Source organism: Branchiostoma belcheri, unplaced genomic scaffold (genome assembly GCF_001625305.1).
Source record: "Branchiostoma belcheri isolate BF01 breed outbred unplaced genomic scaffold, Haploidv18h27 scaffold270, whole genome shotgun sequence".
Lineage (NCBI taxonomy): Eukaryota > Metazoa > Chordata > Leptocardii > Amphioxiformes > Branchiostomatidae > Branchiostoma > Branchiostoma belcheri.
Window position 1 is genome coordinate 187,792 of NW_017803877.1, and position 16,830 is coordinate 204,621.

Here is a 16,830-nt window from a genome sequence, read left to right on the forward strand (position 1 = left end):
CCAGAGAGCTTCAACTTCAAGCATTTTTCTACAATACTACAATAAACCTCGAGTTGGATATAAACTTGGGGTTGACTTTAACTGCTAGGTACAATACAGACCCAACAATACCACCTTCTTTCTACTAACATATAATACAAGAAAATAAAATGGTTCACTTTTGATACCTTGGCTCTGAATTGGTGCCTTCAAGTACTACAATATATACTGTATGCTTTATACTGGTATAGTCTTTGTCAAACAAAACTTTCATGAATGCGTGCCTGTCAGGGACACAGTAGTCCTGGGTGACATAAAAGTGATGCACAAGTTAGTAAGTGTGCCGTGTAAGGCCACACCAATTTGATTTATTGGTTCTCGGATTTCCTCAGAAAATATATGAAATGATGGAAAAATAGGCCAAGGCATCCTATGATAGCCCCAGATGCTATGATAGGAGCCATGAAGTCAACATACCAAGCTGGTTTGCAATTCAAACAATGAATTTCAAACTTTTAATCAAACCACTGCATTGATAGATGGAAAAAACTGTAACAACTCCAAAGACAAGGGACTTCCTTCAACTGTTAGGGCCAAAATATGATCATTTTGCAGTTGATTCAGAGCCTGAATTTGTGCAAATCAGAAAAAAATCAAGCAGGAAAATCCATGAACCAGCAAATTAAATTGGTTTGGCCTAACAGTGAGATCTATGACGCCAACTAACTGACAGTATACTAGGGAGACATAGAACACTGTGTATAAGTGAGATCATTCAATGTCTCCTCTCAAAAAAGGCCAATAAAGTTTGGATGATTTCTTACATGATGCTGGTTCATATTAGTCCGTCTACATTACAACATATGTTGTAAAGGGTACTTGTCGTTTACAAAGAAATAAGGCAGAGGCATATATTCGAAGACTATCAAAGATACTGTTTCTCTGTAGTACTGTATAACATGACAATCATACAACGTTTTCGCAGATGTTGCAAACAGTGTCTTTACATTTTAGTATTTCTATATAACAGATCATCCCTAAGAAGAAAACACCTGCAAGAGGGTCTACAAGTTTTCTATACAACATACAACCTTACTCCAATTTTGTTTACATGGTAGAGAACACTTTGAATGTGGTGGTACAACATGTAATAGTTATTTCTGCCAAACCGATAAGTAAAGAGCTTGGAATTTTTGGCCTGCAAAATTGCAGATTTCTACTTTTCACCTTGAATCTTTTTTCTTTTTCAAATGACAGGTGTTTGTTTTCTGACTAAAACTGTCTAAAAAAAGTTAAAACAACAAAATGTCTAGACATAGTCCTTGATAAGGTCATTTCGTTTGTCAGAGTTTCACATGGTATAAATGTATATAAACTTTTTTCTAATTGAAACTTGAGCACAGACTGATCTAACAAGCAGTTTAGCGTTCCCTCTGGTGTAAATGAAAAGATCAGCATCTAAAATGACTACTGAATTCTTACAATACACAATAATCATTACAATGTACAACAAGAGCTTTCTAGATAAAGGATACATTTTGTACACTACACAAGCTTGTACAACTGAGCTTGCTAAAAAATAAATTGATAACATAAAAGAAAGCCTTCCTAGCAACACTAGAGGCGTAACAGGTACAATCACTAGATTACGACTTGAACAAATTGTCAACTACAGGAAAGTTGAGCATGAAACAGGCCCCTCAAAGGACTGTGGGAAGGCTGGTGGGTCAAAGGTCCCCGTGAGGCTCACACAGGTAGATCTAGTCGTCCAATGGACTCTTGCCTCGTGGACTGAGATTGATAGGGGAGGCTGACCGACTGGAAGAAAAACAGAGTATAGTTAGGCTGGAGAGTACAAAAATCCTCAAATGAACAATAAGATTAATAAGATTTTCATTAAACTAGAAGGGTAACATTTGCAACAAAGCAAATGCACAATGTTTACCTTCGCATATGGTCTGCTCTTTAATTCTTACTCAAACACATTCATATACATGTATATGGTCAGACAGGAGTCTAAATCCCTCCTGCTATAAAATTGCAACATGATGTAACCCAACACTAGTTTCCATGGTGACAGACGTCTGGTTGAGGTCATTGACCTTATTGGTTTGGAGAAGAAGAGGAAACAGAGCAAAAACAATATGTTTTCCTTCAGTGAACATCAAGACGTTCTGCCAAAGTGCTGCGGCATAACATGTCATGGGTTTCAATCAGGTGCAGTACGTTCTGCTGACATGCTGATAATCACCTGCGGGAATGAGAGTGAGACCTCGAATGTTTCCTGTCTCTGGAACGGGAGCGAGAACGGCTCCGTCGTCTGTCACGTGGCGACCTGGAGGTGGCAACAAGAAAAAAAAATTAAAGCTGATAAACTGTCATGTTCTCAGAGGGTGGAAGAAAGATACAAGTTTGTGTTGCAGCATCCAGCTGAAATTGAAGTGGTTAAATTATAATCAGCAAGAAAAATATTTTCAAAATCCTTTCCTTCAACCCCAGAACAAGTGTTAGTAAAGCTTGTTACATGTATAAACAATTATGTCATGTTACATGGCTGTTGTCAAAGAAAGGTGACTCTACATTCTATACAACTTTTAAGTTCAAATCAACATGGAAATTGCAAAGCAACAAAGAGATGAGACAGGAACTGGAATTAAGTGCAGGAAAATATTACAGAAATCATAGTCATGGTGGGTGTGTTGAACCGAATTTGACTATTTTGAGGAATAATTTTCCCAACTGATTTGAATTAGATGATCAAAATGAATCAATCAGTACACACAGACTCCCGCCACCAGAGCTGCTAAGTCATGAGTTTGAGATTTTGTAAGCTTCTGAACTAGACAATCATTAAGTTGTGTAGTGTGATCAACTGAAAGTCAAGTTATAAGTAATTAATTCTTAGTGGGAGGCCAAGAAAAAGGAATTTTAGAATTAAGGCCTATTCTGTACTGTAGCAGGGGGCCTGGTGCATTTACTGATTTATTTTTTTTTGCGTGCAAAAAAAACTGAAGTAAAACTTGTGACTTGAATGACCCGCATGACAAGGCAACTTCACCCAGCTACGCTGTACTGTGATTGGCTGTCAAACTGCAAACACAAACAGGGCATGCTCAGTACTACCTGCTGCGGCTGCGACTGTACGGCCCTCCTCGGTACGGAGAAAAGGACCTGTTTGGAACAACATTCTCAGTTAGAGATGGGAGTTGGAAGATTGGGCTGAGGGTAGGAGCAGCATAGCACAGCCTCACCAGTCCCTGTGTTGTAACTGCCTGATGGACAGGACGACTTAAAAGTCACAGAATAGTCAACCTTTGTTTCAACACTAGAAAGGAACTCACCATAAATTTCAGTCAATCTCGTCAACCTTCATCAGATGTGTGATATAAATTCGAGGGGATTAATTCCTCAGCTAACCGACATCTTGCACACGCAGTCGTCCCTCAGTAAGACACCTGGAGTCGCCAGGAACTATGCGGCTCTAGATGTCTTACTGAGAGACGACTGCCTGTGCAAGATGTTGGTTAGCTGAGGAATGAATCCCCTCGAATTTATTTGTGAGAAGTGTGATGTTTTGGTGAAAATTTATGGCGAGTTTCTTTCTTGTGTTGGAGCAAACTCTACATCTATAACAGTATAGATTCTACCAACACAGATGAGCTTTCATTGGAATAGGACGACTTATGTTTCTGCCTAGCCACCTTTATAACATCTCAATCATATCTATTGAATGAAAATTATACATCTCAGGGCGAATATCAAATTGCTAATTGCATGAGATCAATTTCATCATTCATTTTCATAACTGCCGATTTAGTTTATAACTAATTTCTAAATAATCTTTTGGCAATTTTTTGTCGATTTTACTGTGTTGCTTTGTTTGTTTGAACCTTTGTTTTTTCAACGAGAAGCTCAAATCGGCCTGTAGGCTGCTTTTTATAGAGGTGGTGAATATTTGAATCATTGCCAGTAACGATACAGGACTCTACTCAACCGTGGTTAATGGATAAGTAGTTTGACATTTTATGTTCAAATGACAGATCAGAGATATGCAAAGGATTCTTCCCAATGGATTTGTGAGCGACTTTATCATTGTGGTGAGACAAGTTTTCTCCCACAGTTTTCTTTCATTCTTAATATAATCCTGCAAATGGCACAAGATACTAGTAGTTTACTGATAAAAATGTATATATTTTTATGGAATGTCGTCTTCACCACTGTTTTCCCCTTACAGACATGTACTACAGGCAATGATAGATACAAAACAATAATCTGATGTCAAATGTATAGTTTGTGCGATAGATTTTGAAACCTATTCAGTCACTGAAGTAGCTGGTTGTTAAACTAACCTATAATGTTAGCTGTGGCTTGAGAGTGAATTAAGTTTTGACTATCATGGTGTTGTTAAATACTGAATCTGTGCAAGACTGTGTTGACCAATTAAACTACAATTATAGCACTGAGGGTTCCTACCATAGGTGCTGTAGAAGAGAAGTTAGTTGATAGAAGTGTGGTCTTGCATAGATGTCAACAGACAAACACCATATGTTGTATGTTGTTGAGTTGAGTGTATGCTATGGCTTTCTAGCCAAAATTTCAAATGTTCTAGGACACAAAACAGTAGCTGTTGAAAAAATGTTCTAGCACACAAAACAAGTAGCTGTTGAAAAAAATGTTCTAGCACACAAAACAAGTAGCTGTTGAAAAAAAATGTAAACTCCACCTATATCTATCACACACTACAGTATGAAGAAAATGAAGAGAATGTTAATTTTTCAGCCTTCATGCAGCCAAGTGTCAGGACACCCATGGACACTGCGGAGGGCATCACTGTTAGATCAAGTTCACTGATTCATATTGATTAGCAGTAAGTGCTTTCAAGAGATGGTGTTAACAAGACTTAGTTGTTATCAATCAAGCAATTCCTTCAGATTTTTCACACACGTCCCAACACATGTTTAGCTGCCACAGACTTGAGATTGGGAGGAAATGATCCTCCTGATTCTGGATTACATGAATGAATTTTGACTCTTAAATGGTGGCAAGTAGTTTTATAAAGTCAGAGAGTTTGTTCTTATAAGGTTCTCAAGTTTCTGTGGCAGAAACTGTGTGTGTCTAACTACAGACTAGTCTAGAGACAAGAACAGATAACCTACACCGGCCCAAGAGGCTGAAAGTAGAAAGGCGGCGGGGTTGTTAAGTCGGGCCAGGCGGTATTGGAGGGTGGTCGAAAGATGTGGCAAGGTCATAACAGCATCGTCCATGACAAGTTGTCGTGGAAACCCGGCTCTTTTTTAGGCAGGAGACAGACGGCTCAAATGTGGTGGGGAAGGTGGGTGTTGCAGACAGCGGAGAAGCTGGCTTTTTTTTTGTAGTTTGGCTTGTAGAAGTTGTTTCTGTTTTTTTTGTAAAGGTGAGATTTCGTCAAGGGGGTTGCGATCGATGAGGGATGGTCCTCATTGGTCGGTTGTAGGGACGGAAGAGCACAATTGTCGCATTTTTGAGACTGTATAGGAGGCCGCGCTGTAGAAGGTGTGATGCTTTCTTTGTGCCTGAGGTCGGGTGCTGTTTTGTGATTGGCCAGAAGGGCTGCAGCAAGGCATGCTGGGTGGAGGGGCTGAAGGTGTAGTTGAGGTGACAGGTAATGCTGATTGGATGGCGACGGTCACGTGACTTGCCAAGGGCTGAGCTGATTGGCTAATGTAGTCTGATGGGGTGGAGAAGCAAGATGGCCACTCTGTAAGGGGTTTTGTTGGGACAGTTAATATTGAGGATTCTAGAGTCTATAGAAAACCAGACCAAAAATTACCGAGCATATTGATCGGAAAGACATCACAAATACATGGAATCAAAGCATCTAACATGCTAGCACCACTACTCTACAGCACTGCACTCCACATATATGTAACATTACACCCTCCTTTTACACAGTCATGAACTATGTTACCAATATTGTCATCAATAAAACCACCTTCACCAAAAATTCCCTATCATCATATTGTGGAGATCATCCTGATGTTAACACAAAGGATACAGTATATAAAAAGATAAGAAAACCCAAAAAAAAAATTTAGCACCTCTCCTTCCTGATTCTGAATCCTTCATTTTGTCCCATGCATTTTAGATATGCTTGAATGCAAACTAAACCGTTCCGTTCAAATCATTCCCTATCATTTTGCTGTTTCCTCCAAGATTAGAATTTTCCAGCTGTATCTGAGGTAAGGCAACTTAAAAAAGGAGGGAATCCCTTCAACTCTTTGTTTGGGAAAATTAGACTTTGAGGCTCAAACATGAAGCTACACACTGAAAAAAGTCAATCTTATCTTTGGCTATATGAACATGTGCTATTTTCTAACGTGTATGATCTATCTACTCACCCACAACTGACATTTCAGCATTTACCTGTCAAATTCTACTAAGGGTACATAATTTGCTTTACATACTCTGATATTACAAGTTATTTATAAAAAATCTGTCTGTTGGGAAGTGCAGGTAATGTGAACATGGTGTCACCTTGAGCGCCGTCGTTGTGGCCGGTCGTAACCACGGTAACTGTTGGGAGGTGGGGGGCGGTACCGGGACGAACGCTTCATGCCGTGGGACAGCTCCACCCGCACACGCCGGCCACACAGGTAACTGTAGAATTCAGAATAACGGTAACCCCGAAAAAAATGTATACAGGTACATGTGCATCTTGACTTAAGCATATTATGGTTGCTACAGTGAATTATGAAGCATGTGTCCTGGACTGACCTTTGAATTTTGTGGTTTCATTTATTTTATCTTGTCCTAACTGGCTAGCCCCTTCGGCTTATAAAACTTGATTTCCAAGGGTTTGATCTTCTATAGCTAACAACTTCCTTAATTTATTTTTTTTAATGGAGAGTGTTAAGTTATGTCAATTCTTCCACAAATGCAGTAAATCTTAATAAAGAAGTGAAAAGAAAATCAGATAAAGCAGAGACATCACTCTTACCGCCCGTCTAGTGCGTCCACAGCGTCCTTCGCGTCCCGAGGATCGTCAAACTCCACGAAAGCGAATCCCGGTGGGTTACGGGCCACCCAGACGTTTCTGAGCGGTCCGAAGGCGCTGAAAGCCCGCTCCAGCTCGTGTTTGGTACCGGACTGACCCAGGTCACCCACGTAAACCTTACAGTCAATTGGACCGGTATCTCTCCAGTGGGACATGTCGCGACCACCTGAGGAACAACAAAGATAATTTTCTTCATTTTACGATAATTAATGTCAATTATTGTTTGACACTGGGGTATGCAAAGTTGCTTCAATCTTTGTTTGCATGTACTGTCTGTGTACCCCAGTGTGCATTCTCTAGGATGAATTTTCACAATAAAAAAGGTACAAATCACAAACTGCCTCCAAACTGAGGGATCAAAGCTAAATAAATCCATGATTGAGGTAGCCTGGGTACCATCCGGATTTTCGCTACGCAACGCTCGATTTTTTCGAGCGTTGTGTAGCGAAAATCCGGATGGTACCCAGGCTACGATTGAGGCCCTTTCTAGAATCTTCTGCGTCAGACCTCTACTTTCATTTTATTCACCACATAGTCCTGAACCTTGCTAAATATTGAGAACCTACTTTAAGGAAAATTCTTGCTTAAATTGTCTGTTCCTACAATGCTAACAAATCAGTAATCGGTGAGAGCAGACAACGAAAAGCTAACAAGGCTGGAACCCAGGCTAATCAAACATACATGTATGGACCATGTAATACAGACCTCTTCTATATACAGGTGGAGGTTGATAACCTTGATATACATGTATGTTTCAAGACCACATGACAACTGTACAGCATCTGGCACATATACGAACGAACGAGTACTCTTCTCATGGTCCACTGCCTATATGTAAATTGGCAAGCAATTACAAAATGATGGCCATTGTCAACATCCAAGAAATTTCACATCAAATGGCTTTCAAATACAAACAATTTTTTGAAAAAGAATTAATAATTGATAAAGCTATAGTATCATCTTAGGATTTCATTTAGATGAAAGCCTCTTGAATAATTGATGGAGGTAACAGCAAGGCTTTTGCACACAAACACAATGTAAACCATTTCTTGTTTGAACAGAAAAGTGCATGCATACTAGTATAGCCTTATATAAGGTCCTTGTATATGTATATCTATATAACACCTGCTAAAACTAACTAGTGTGTGAACATGTAAATATATAAAACTCTGCTCCAAACGTAAAAGTAACATTTCTTTACTTTTGTTATGAAAGCTAAAAAGAACAGCCATATTGTCTTGGCACATACATACAAATGTACTTCTCTCTAAACAGATTAAGTTGTGAATTTTTCTACAATCATGCTCCTGCTATTCTTTAGAACCAGCCAGAACCAGCATTTTAGAATTCTGCAAAACTTTGAGAAAATGCTGTAACATAGTCACCTGAGTCAGAAAACTGCTTGTTAGTAGGTCAGACAATTGACAACCTGGCTAGTACTAGTAGTAGGCAGACCTGGGACGAACTATCCAAACATATGCTGACAGGAATGGGTGTATGTACAGTAAATTGGTCCTTTTAATGACTGTCTTTTGTTGATAAGTGGTGTGTTGGGAGCAGAAAGATATATAACAATAGTCCCTCCCAACAGATGCCAGGTAACCACTCTAACACACTGATAACATTATAATGCGCCATCTGTTTTTGTCTTCCTGTATCGTGCTATCATAGCAATATCTGGGACTGAGAACATTCACTACAAAAAGTTTAGTAAAGATAAAAAGTAAATGGAGCATATTGTTGGCTTGTTGTTCATGCTTTCCATAAAGCATGCAGTATGTTTTTTTTTACTGCAAGAGATGCCTCATGTGCAGTAGTGACATCAAGAAATTTTGACAGATGCATGTGTTAATAAAATGATAAACCAGCATCACCAAGCATAACACACCAGCTTCACGGCATGGTACAGTGACATCAAGCACTATACAACCTGCATATGCAGCTGCAGGTTAGTGCTGGTAAAGTTGAAGCTGTATTTCAGATGTCTACCTGCACTTTTAAGTGTATGTACTGGGTTTTTATACTTTAATGTACTGTAGGTGTACATGTACATATATGTGGATTTTTTGTACATGTAGCTGTATTTGACTATCACCAATTATGAAGTGAATGAGAAATAATTGGCATAGTTCTTTTAGTTGAGTACTTTCTATTAATTTTGAGCAGTGCAGGTACTTTTTAATGCTACCTTCACCAGTATTTCAAGCCCTGCATATCATATTAACTCATTGACATATATGGTACAGAAAACAAGTATCTGCAGTTTTTGTTAGACCAAGGACATTATACTTTGTATAATGTCTCTGGTTAGACTAAAAGCCAGGAGGTTAACGTCCTTGGTAAGAGTCATCCTGAGGGTAAATGGACTGGGAGTTCACTTTGGGTGACATAATTTCCACCCTGCCTGAACAGTCCCTTTGTGAAGACCTACTGAAATGACGGGCTGTCAAACTATGATTACACATAATCACTTCCACTTACGTGATGAAAATCGTCAGACCCGCCCCTCGGCGCTTCAAACAATTTTATAGGTGTGTTTGCCTGAGTATACAGTACCTTATTTTCTTCAATTGCAAGCAGAGCCACTACCATTCACACACAATCTGTCCTATAACATGGGGATTATCCATCTTCAATGGCAAAAACCAACATACTGTACTACTACAATAGTATCTCTATATCAATGATGTCTATCTAGTTGTCTGGGGCAGCTAAAAACTGGTTTGATTTCTAGACAGTTGACATTCCAGCTATGTGTTCAAGCTCCATACATGCAATATTTAAAAATCAACAACATCTTGTTACATCTAATAGTATTATATATTTTTTCTTAGGAAGTATGGACTTCATACTAGTATTTCTTTTAAAGAATTCATTCATAGGATGAAGAGAGTAGACTTATGAGTCTTCCAAACTTGCCCAAAATGATGATGGTAGACTGAATAGCCAGGACAAAAATATTACTGAAAGGTGATATAAACGTATCAAAAATTAAAATTAAAACTTTTGTATGTTTTCAAGTACACATGATGGTTGGATTTCTTTTTTTAAATTCAATATGTTTTTTTTTTACATTCTAGCAAATATCTGTGCACCGATGCTGCTGACTTAGAGTAGGTATATTAGACTAATGGTCACATCTTATAGTATCAGATATCGGGATATTCTTAAGCTTATACACGACCAGCTGCAGGTATTCTTCCTATCCTGCTTACGTTTCGATGTGTGAGACACCCTCCTCAGAGCTCCTGACTGGAGTACTGCTTCTCAATACTATATATAGCCGATATCGATGTACGTGGTGCTTTTGCGGCAAGAACACAATTCCAAACATGGCTAAGTGTCTGAGGAAGGTGTCTGATAGACACCAAAACTTAAGCAAGGTAGGAAGAATATCTGGATGTGTATAAGAAAATCCCAATATCCTATGTGTTACCAACCTGATGAAATTAGTTTCAGATCTTATATAGGTATGATTTCAGTAATGTATGAGATCTTGAAGTATTGTGTTTGGGTTTCATAATTGGTATAGTCACCTGACATGTTGGTGTGTAGATCTAGATGTTCGTGGGATGGGGGATGAAATCAACTAAGAACCTCTGAAATACAAAAATGTAACAAAGTCTGCTGCGGGGAAAATTCTGGAGTCATGGACATCAAAAACACAGGAGAACCACATTGGATGGAAGCACATTTGTTAGAATTTAGTCATGTTGTGTTCCTTATAAATGTATATGCTACAACCATGGAATGAATTCTGCATTCTGCAATCAGTATGCTATTTTCTTAAGGAGAAACATGATTATTTTTATGCATCTTATGCTTCAACAGGGTTTAAAAAGGTGTTTTACTAGACCCAACTTTCAATGGGGCAAAAACCAGGCGGTATGAAAATGGCGTACACAAGCGAGACTACCTACAGTAATTAAACTGGGTTTGTTGATTTATAATAATTCCTGCGTGTAAAAGTGCCTGCTTTTACGTATATTTCCTAGTAGAAGTTAGGCATTTTAATCGGGCTTTCTTTTTTGCACTGGTTTCTTTTTGTTTTACCCCAACCCCCCAAAAAATAGACACCAGTGCAAAAAAGAAAGCCCGATAAAAAGCCTAAAACATGACAAAAACAAGCCAAAACCCAAACCTCTGCTTGGATTGCATGATGTCAAAAGTGTATTGCGTTCAGATCATATGCCAACACTTGAGGTAACATACATTATTGAACATACTGTCTTGGACGTATGCTGAGGCAGGCCGATTTACAAATTACATGCAGGAAAAATTTGACGTACATAGTTTTCACACTCTCACGTATGCGGTTTTCGAACCGTCAGGTTTTTGCCCGCGTGTAACCCGGGTTTTAAGACTCTTAACAGCTCTACTCAGTTAGAAGGTCAATGACAACACAAGCTGACAATGCCTGGCATATAGCCCATTCCCACGGGAACAGCCTACCCAGGCCACACAAGGTTAAACTTAATGATACAGTCATTGTGACATGTTTCACTGTCTCACCTAGTACCTAGGAATATCAACAACACTCCGCTGGTTCTTTTATTACGAGTATGAACTGTGTTACACTTACAGAGCTAACCTAAGCTGCTATCATTTAACAATAGTGATGCATACCTAAACTCAATTTCAGGTTCAGGTCCGGATTCAAGTCCAGAGGTTTAGGTTCAGTTCCGGACTTGTAAGTCCGGACCTAAACCCATGGCATATACAAAATTGCATGTTGGCAACCTTGCAATGTTGTCTGGGTGATAAAAACTTTGGCCACATAACATGGAGGCCGGTATTTGACAATGCCCGATGGCAATGTTTTCTTCATTTTGCAGCAAAGATTTTGCAATCTACGGAAGGTTTTAGGTGGTTTGGAAAGAAAAGGGGTATGTGAAATGGTCTTTTATGGTAATAAGTCCGGACTCGGTTCTTGACTTTTAGGTTTTTTTGGACTTGAACCTAAACATTCTTACAAGTCCGGATCCAAGTCCAGCAAGCCGGTATGCATCACTATTTAACAATGACAGTTTAGTTGGTGAAGAATGATCAAGATCCAATTACAAAATTAGGACTTGGCATACTTAGGAGCTTAACACTGGCTCACATTTGCAAAAGGCAGAAAATACTAAGTCTGTAACAAGTGACACCTTTATACCTTACATTTGCGGTGGTTTTATTTTCGCCATTTTTGCAGTGAGTTCTTATTAACCTTAAAGCAAAATCATGACACCATAAATATATGTTTTGTATTCCTATTGTATGATTCATATATTTCACAGTAGTTTTAACCAAGAAGAACACCACAAAAACCTCCTTTTCCCTCATACTGCGAAATAAAACCACTGCAAAAATATGCAACTACAGTACTAGAAAGTGAATAATTTAGGCCACATTGTATCCCTGTGCTTTAGCAACGTTTTTTGGTTGGAATTTATTTGCCTGTGTGCATTAGTTTGGGATTCTTCAGATCATGTCATCCACTGAATTAAGTCAGTGTGGCCTTTAATATATACATGTAGACATAGCATCTGGCAGGCTACAATGAAGCCATAACACCTGCATGCAAGCACGCCCTGCGTGTAACCCGAGAGAGACTTACAGGTAACCAGAGAACATCATACCTTAAACTGAACAGTGTGTGGGTGAGTGTGATGGCATTAAAATCGTCTACAGCTAATTTAACTCACAGCGGGTGTTACAAAGACCCTTCGGGCCCTCTGCTGAAAAATTCAGCCATTGTCCTGGGAAATCACTACCTTTATGAACAATTGGGTCAGTGGGAGAACTAATTGCATGTCTATCTCCATTACTGTTTGTCAGTCTAACTGCCTGTCACCTCCTTAATTATTAAACAAAGTGGCACATTATTTTTTACAGCAATTTCTAAGAAGTCTGAACGAAAAAAGTACTGCAGATCAAGAAACTTTTGCAGTGGTTTTATATTTTGGCAAAAGGAGGGAATGGAAGGTTTTTGCAGTGTCTTAATTTTGCATTAATATTAAGGGCTCAAGATATTCCACCTGTATATGCAGGTTTGTGCAGGTAAAATTGGAGCTGTGCAGGTATTTTTGATGTCTACCTGCACTTAACCAGCACTGGTCCATGTACTGGGTACAATGTATATGCATGTTAGTGCAGGTAAACTACCTGTACCTAACCTGCACTGGTCCATGTACTGGGTATATGCAGGTTAGTGCAGGTGGAATTGGAGCTGTGCAGGAATTTGTGATGTCTACCTGCACTGGTCCATGACAAACCCAGCCCCAGACACGAGTAGAGGGACACATGACCAACAATGGTCAAATTGCAAAAAACTGCTGTGCATTCTTCAAAGTATATTTGCAGTGTCACAAATTTGCAATGCCCATGAAAGAAATTGTGACCTTCAAATACGTTGAATATGAAAGCATTATCTGTGCCAAAAGGTTGCCAAACACGCTTTAGAATATGACAGTCATCTCTCTACTCTATATCCTTCATTGCCAAATTTGGCTGTGATGTGCAATGTACGGATGAAAATCTTTGAAGTTGAATGTGACTTTCAGATGTCCTGGCATGGGATCTATCCAGCGGTTTATCTCCAAGCAGATGTTGGGAGTGAAGATCATTATACATGTACATGTACATACAACATTGTAGGTATACAGCACAAGTTGGTTGTTGTCTTTTATGCCAAGCAAATTGTCACATCTGGGTATAAGGCTACTGCACCACTCAGACTTTGAGAAGAATGGACCATATTAAAACTGTTCAGAAACCATTGCAATCATTTCTTTTATACATGTACTTAATGGGTGGTAACAGTTAATGGAGCAAATAAAAATCTGCATACACCTACGTACATTTGTATATAATCTAAACTCAGTGCAGGTTAGGTGCGTGTAGACATCAGAAATACCTGCACAACTCCAATTTTACCTGCACTAAGGTGCATATGCACCCTGTCCCAGTACTTTGAGCCCTGGATAGTCAGCGTGATGCAATGAATTTTGGTTTAAAATGATTGATACATGTATTTTGCTGGTGAAATTCTTGTCAATTTTTGTGACAGCAGCTGCATAGACTATAGAGTGCCTGTCTATACTATAGAGGTAATCAGGTGTGTAAAATAGCTAGGACACTGCACACAACCACCACACCCAGAATAACAAGAATGTACAATATGTCAAGGACATTCAATTTGGTTACTCTATAAGCAGAGCCTGAGGTTTAGGCTCCATCTCATTTCTGACAATCATGTTTATAGGCATTTTTATCAGGTTTTCTTTTTTGTATTGGTAGTCTGTATCACTTTTTCCGCTAGCCAGACTACAGTGCCGTATTGGACACTGCCAATTTGATATACACGTACAAGTCTTGCTAATTTGATACTGCCTTGTAGCCACCATAAGATGTGCTTAGAAATTAAGATTTTATTTTAGTTCACCATACATTGTATTTGCTGTTATAGGTTTTTGATTAGAGAGAGAATCATTCAAGGGAAGAGTGCAAATCATTACTAATATTGTAATTATCACACAATAATGTGAGAGGAGGTATGGGACATTACAGTCAATACATAATTCACCAAAGCTTCCTCAAGATATAAATTATATTGATATCAATATTTGCAGTATGTACAACAAAAAGGATCTGTAACAGTGAAGTGACAAGCAAAAGTTTTATAACTAAGTACAAACCTTATAATCTCTGCTGGTTTGCGTGATATCAGTCTCTGAAGACTGCTCACTGGTCTTCTGTAAACAAACAAACTTTATATTCAGTATAACAATGATATGTAACAATGTAACAAAAAATATCATATCCCATGTTTACATATCAAAGGCATAGAAAAACACAGCAGAGCATAATCAAAGATATTTGGAAGGTCGTTATGATTTTATATAGTGACATAAATTCTAACAATCCTACATAATAACAATACTCAGTAAATACAATAAACAGTACTAATTAACAGTACTAAAAAATCAATATGAATGCGCAAGGCTTACTTATGCAAATAATCATAATACGTGTATTAATTTTGTTTGTTTTGAAATATCTGTGTAATATTTTATGGGGTTATATCATGGAACTTTAACCCTTGGTTCAATATCAGTATCTCCCGGATTCAATATCAGTATCAACATGCATAGGAGATATGATATGATCCTACAAATTTCTTCTGTATAATAGTAATTTTCGAATGCTATGACATAATATTACGACTCCTTTCTCCCTCTGGAATACACATGTAGTATGGCTGCCCCCCTCCCCCATGCTATATAGCGGAACGCCCATCGCGTTTGACAGGTAGTTCCCTCGCAAAGCAAGGCCTCACTTTACACGTATCTGTCAATTATGGGTTACCTTCAAGCTTAAGTCGTTTAAATTAGTGACTTGAAGAATATAAAAGGAACCAAGATTGGCAAGCGAAGGCAGATTTTAAATGTTACAGGGGGCCTCGGTGCAGTGTACCAAAGCCTGGGGAGGGCGTCACGAAACGCGACCTATATTCCATCCAGATATCGGTGTATCTATTATGCGTAACTCCACAACCATACCGCTAAATGATGCACGGATTTGTTATAAATAGTTTTTCATTCAGTGTTATGAAGAATACGAGCGTAGAACGGAGCACAAAGCCATGTTTACAACTCACCTCCTGACCTAACGCACCCCCACACTCCAAAATGGCCGTCCGTCGGTTCGACCGGCACTCGGGACTACTCGGAAAGCCGACGAGGCCCGAAGTGTTTCCGACGTCGGCACGACACTCGCGCCCCCTGGGGAGCGTTACACTTGGGACTTCCCTATCCAGGTTTGACCAGCCGAAGAACAGATACGAGGTATGTGGACGTGAGGAATTTCTTGGTTGGGAATTAAATTACCGAGGACCTTTCCCCACACATAATTGTCCTGATCTGTATCCAATTTCATTTTATCCTAGTGAGAAAAGGGCCAAGGTGTCAGATATTTTTAATCATCTGTGCTGCATAGCTTACTTATTCAGTTCAGATTACTGATACAGTCAAACCTGTACTAGCGGTCACCTTGGCATCGCTACGTTTTCATGTTCAAAAATGACCAAAAACGGAAAATAAACGGCAACAGATGAACAATTATTTTGCTGTTAACTAAATGGACAGCATCTTGGTACAAAAAAATCTTGTTTACATGGTTGGAATTCGTTGTGGCGATGTCGGTCATGCGAAGCACTCACCAAAGAACAAAAACATGGCGATGTCATTCTCTTCCACTTTTCGACTTACGGTACTAGTAACGTGGCGATTGCGGAGAAACGATGGCAAAAGCGGAAAGACAGACGTCGAACTTATTTCACAAGGTGGATGTGATTCAACTGACAGCGAGTGAGAGGGAATTACCGGTCGAAGGAGCTAGATTAAAGGAGTTTGCAGTCGGAAGAAACATGGCTTGGAGTCGACAGAAACTTTGTTGCTTGATTCCCTTTCAAGTTTTCTGTAGGTAACATCGATGTTACACGTACACAAGAAAAGTAAATGGCAACCAGTGATTTTGTATATTTTAGTGGGAAGGTTTCAGTAGTATCATGTCGAGTGCATGCAGTTTTGATACATAATTTTTTTTTCAAGCCCACAACTAAAGCAAAAGAACAACAATTGTATTATAACATGTAATGTTACATTTGAAAAGAGACTTACCTGTGCAATGAATGTTTTCATATGTTTGAGAATAAAGACATAAATACATCTTTGTTCAATGGTACTGAAAGCAATGTGTCACTTTGGGGGGGGGGGGGGCAACGTAACCGCCGATTCTCTATAGTGGTCACCTGGCCATAGTGGTCAATTTTGGCC

General features: G+C 39.0%; 1 protein-coding gene across 2 annotated transcripts in view; it reads right to left on the minus strand.

The window, feature by feature from the left end:
• Positions 1–1,142: 1,142 nt before the first annotated feature.
• LOC109472370 (serine/arginine-rich splicing factor 3-like) overlaps positions 1,143–16,830 on the minus strand; it is an 18,113-nt gene continuing 2,425 nt past the window's right edge. Inside the window, exons 3-8 of one of the 2 annotated variants that reach the window (XM_019772073.1) lie at positions 10,549–10,611; positions 6,956–7,178; positions 6,493–6,615; positions 3,103–3,150; positions 2,231–2,314; positions 1,143–1,797 (exon numbers count right to left, since the gene is read on the minus strand). In XM_019772073.1, coding sequence (XP_019627632.1) covers positions 1,740–1,797; positions 2,231–2,314; positions 3,103–3,150; positions 6,493–6,615; positions 6,956–7,178; positions 10,549–10,555 — 543 coding nt within the window. In that variant the 5' untranslated portion in view covers positions 10,556–10,611 and the 3' untranslated portion in view covers positions 1,143–1,739. The remainder of the gene's footprint in view (positions 1,798–2,230; positions 2,315–3,102; positions 3,151–6,492; positions 6,616–6,955; positions 7,179–10,548; positions 10,612–16,830) is intronic. The other variant, XM_019772074.1, reaches the window with a different exon arrangement.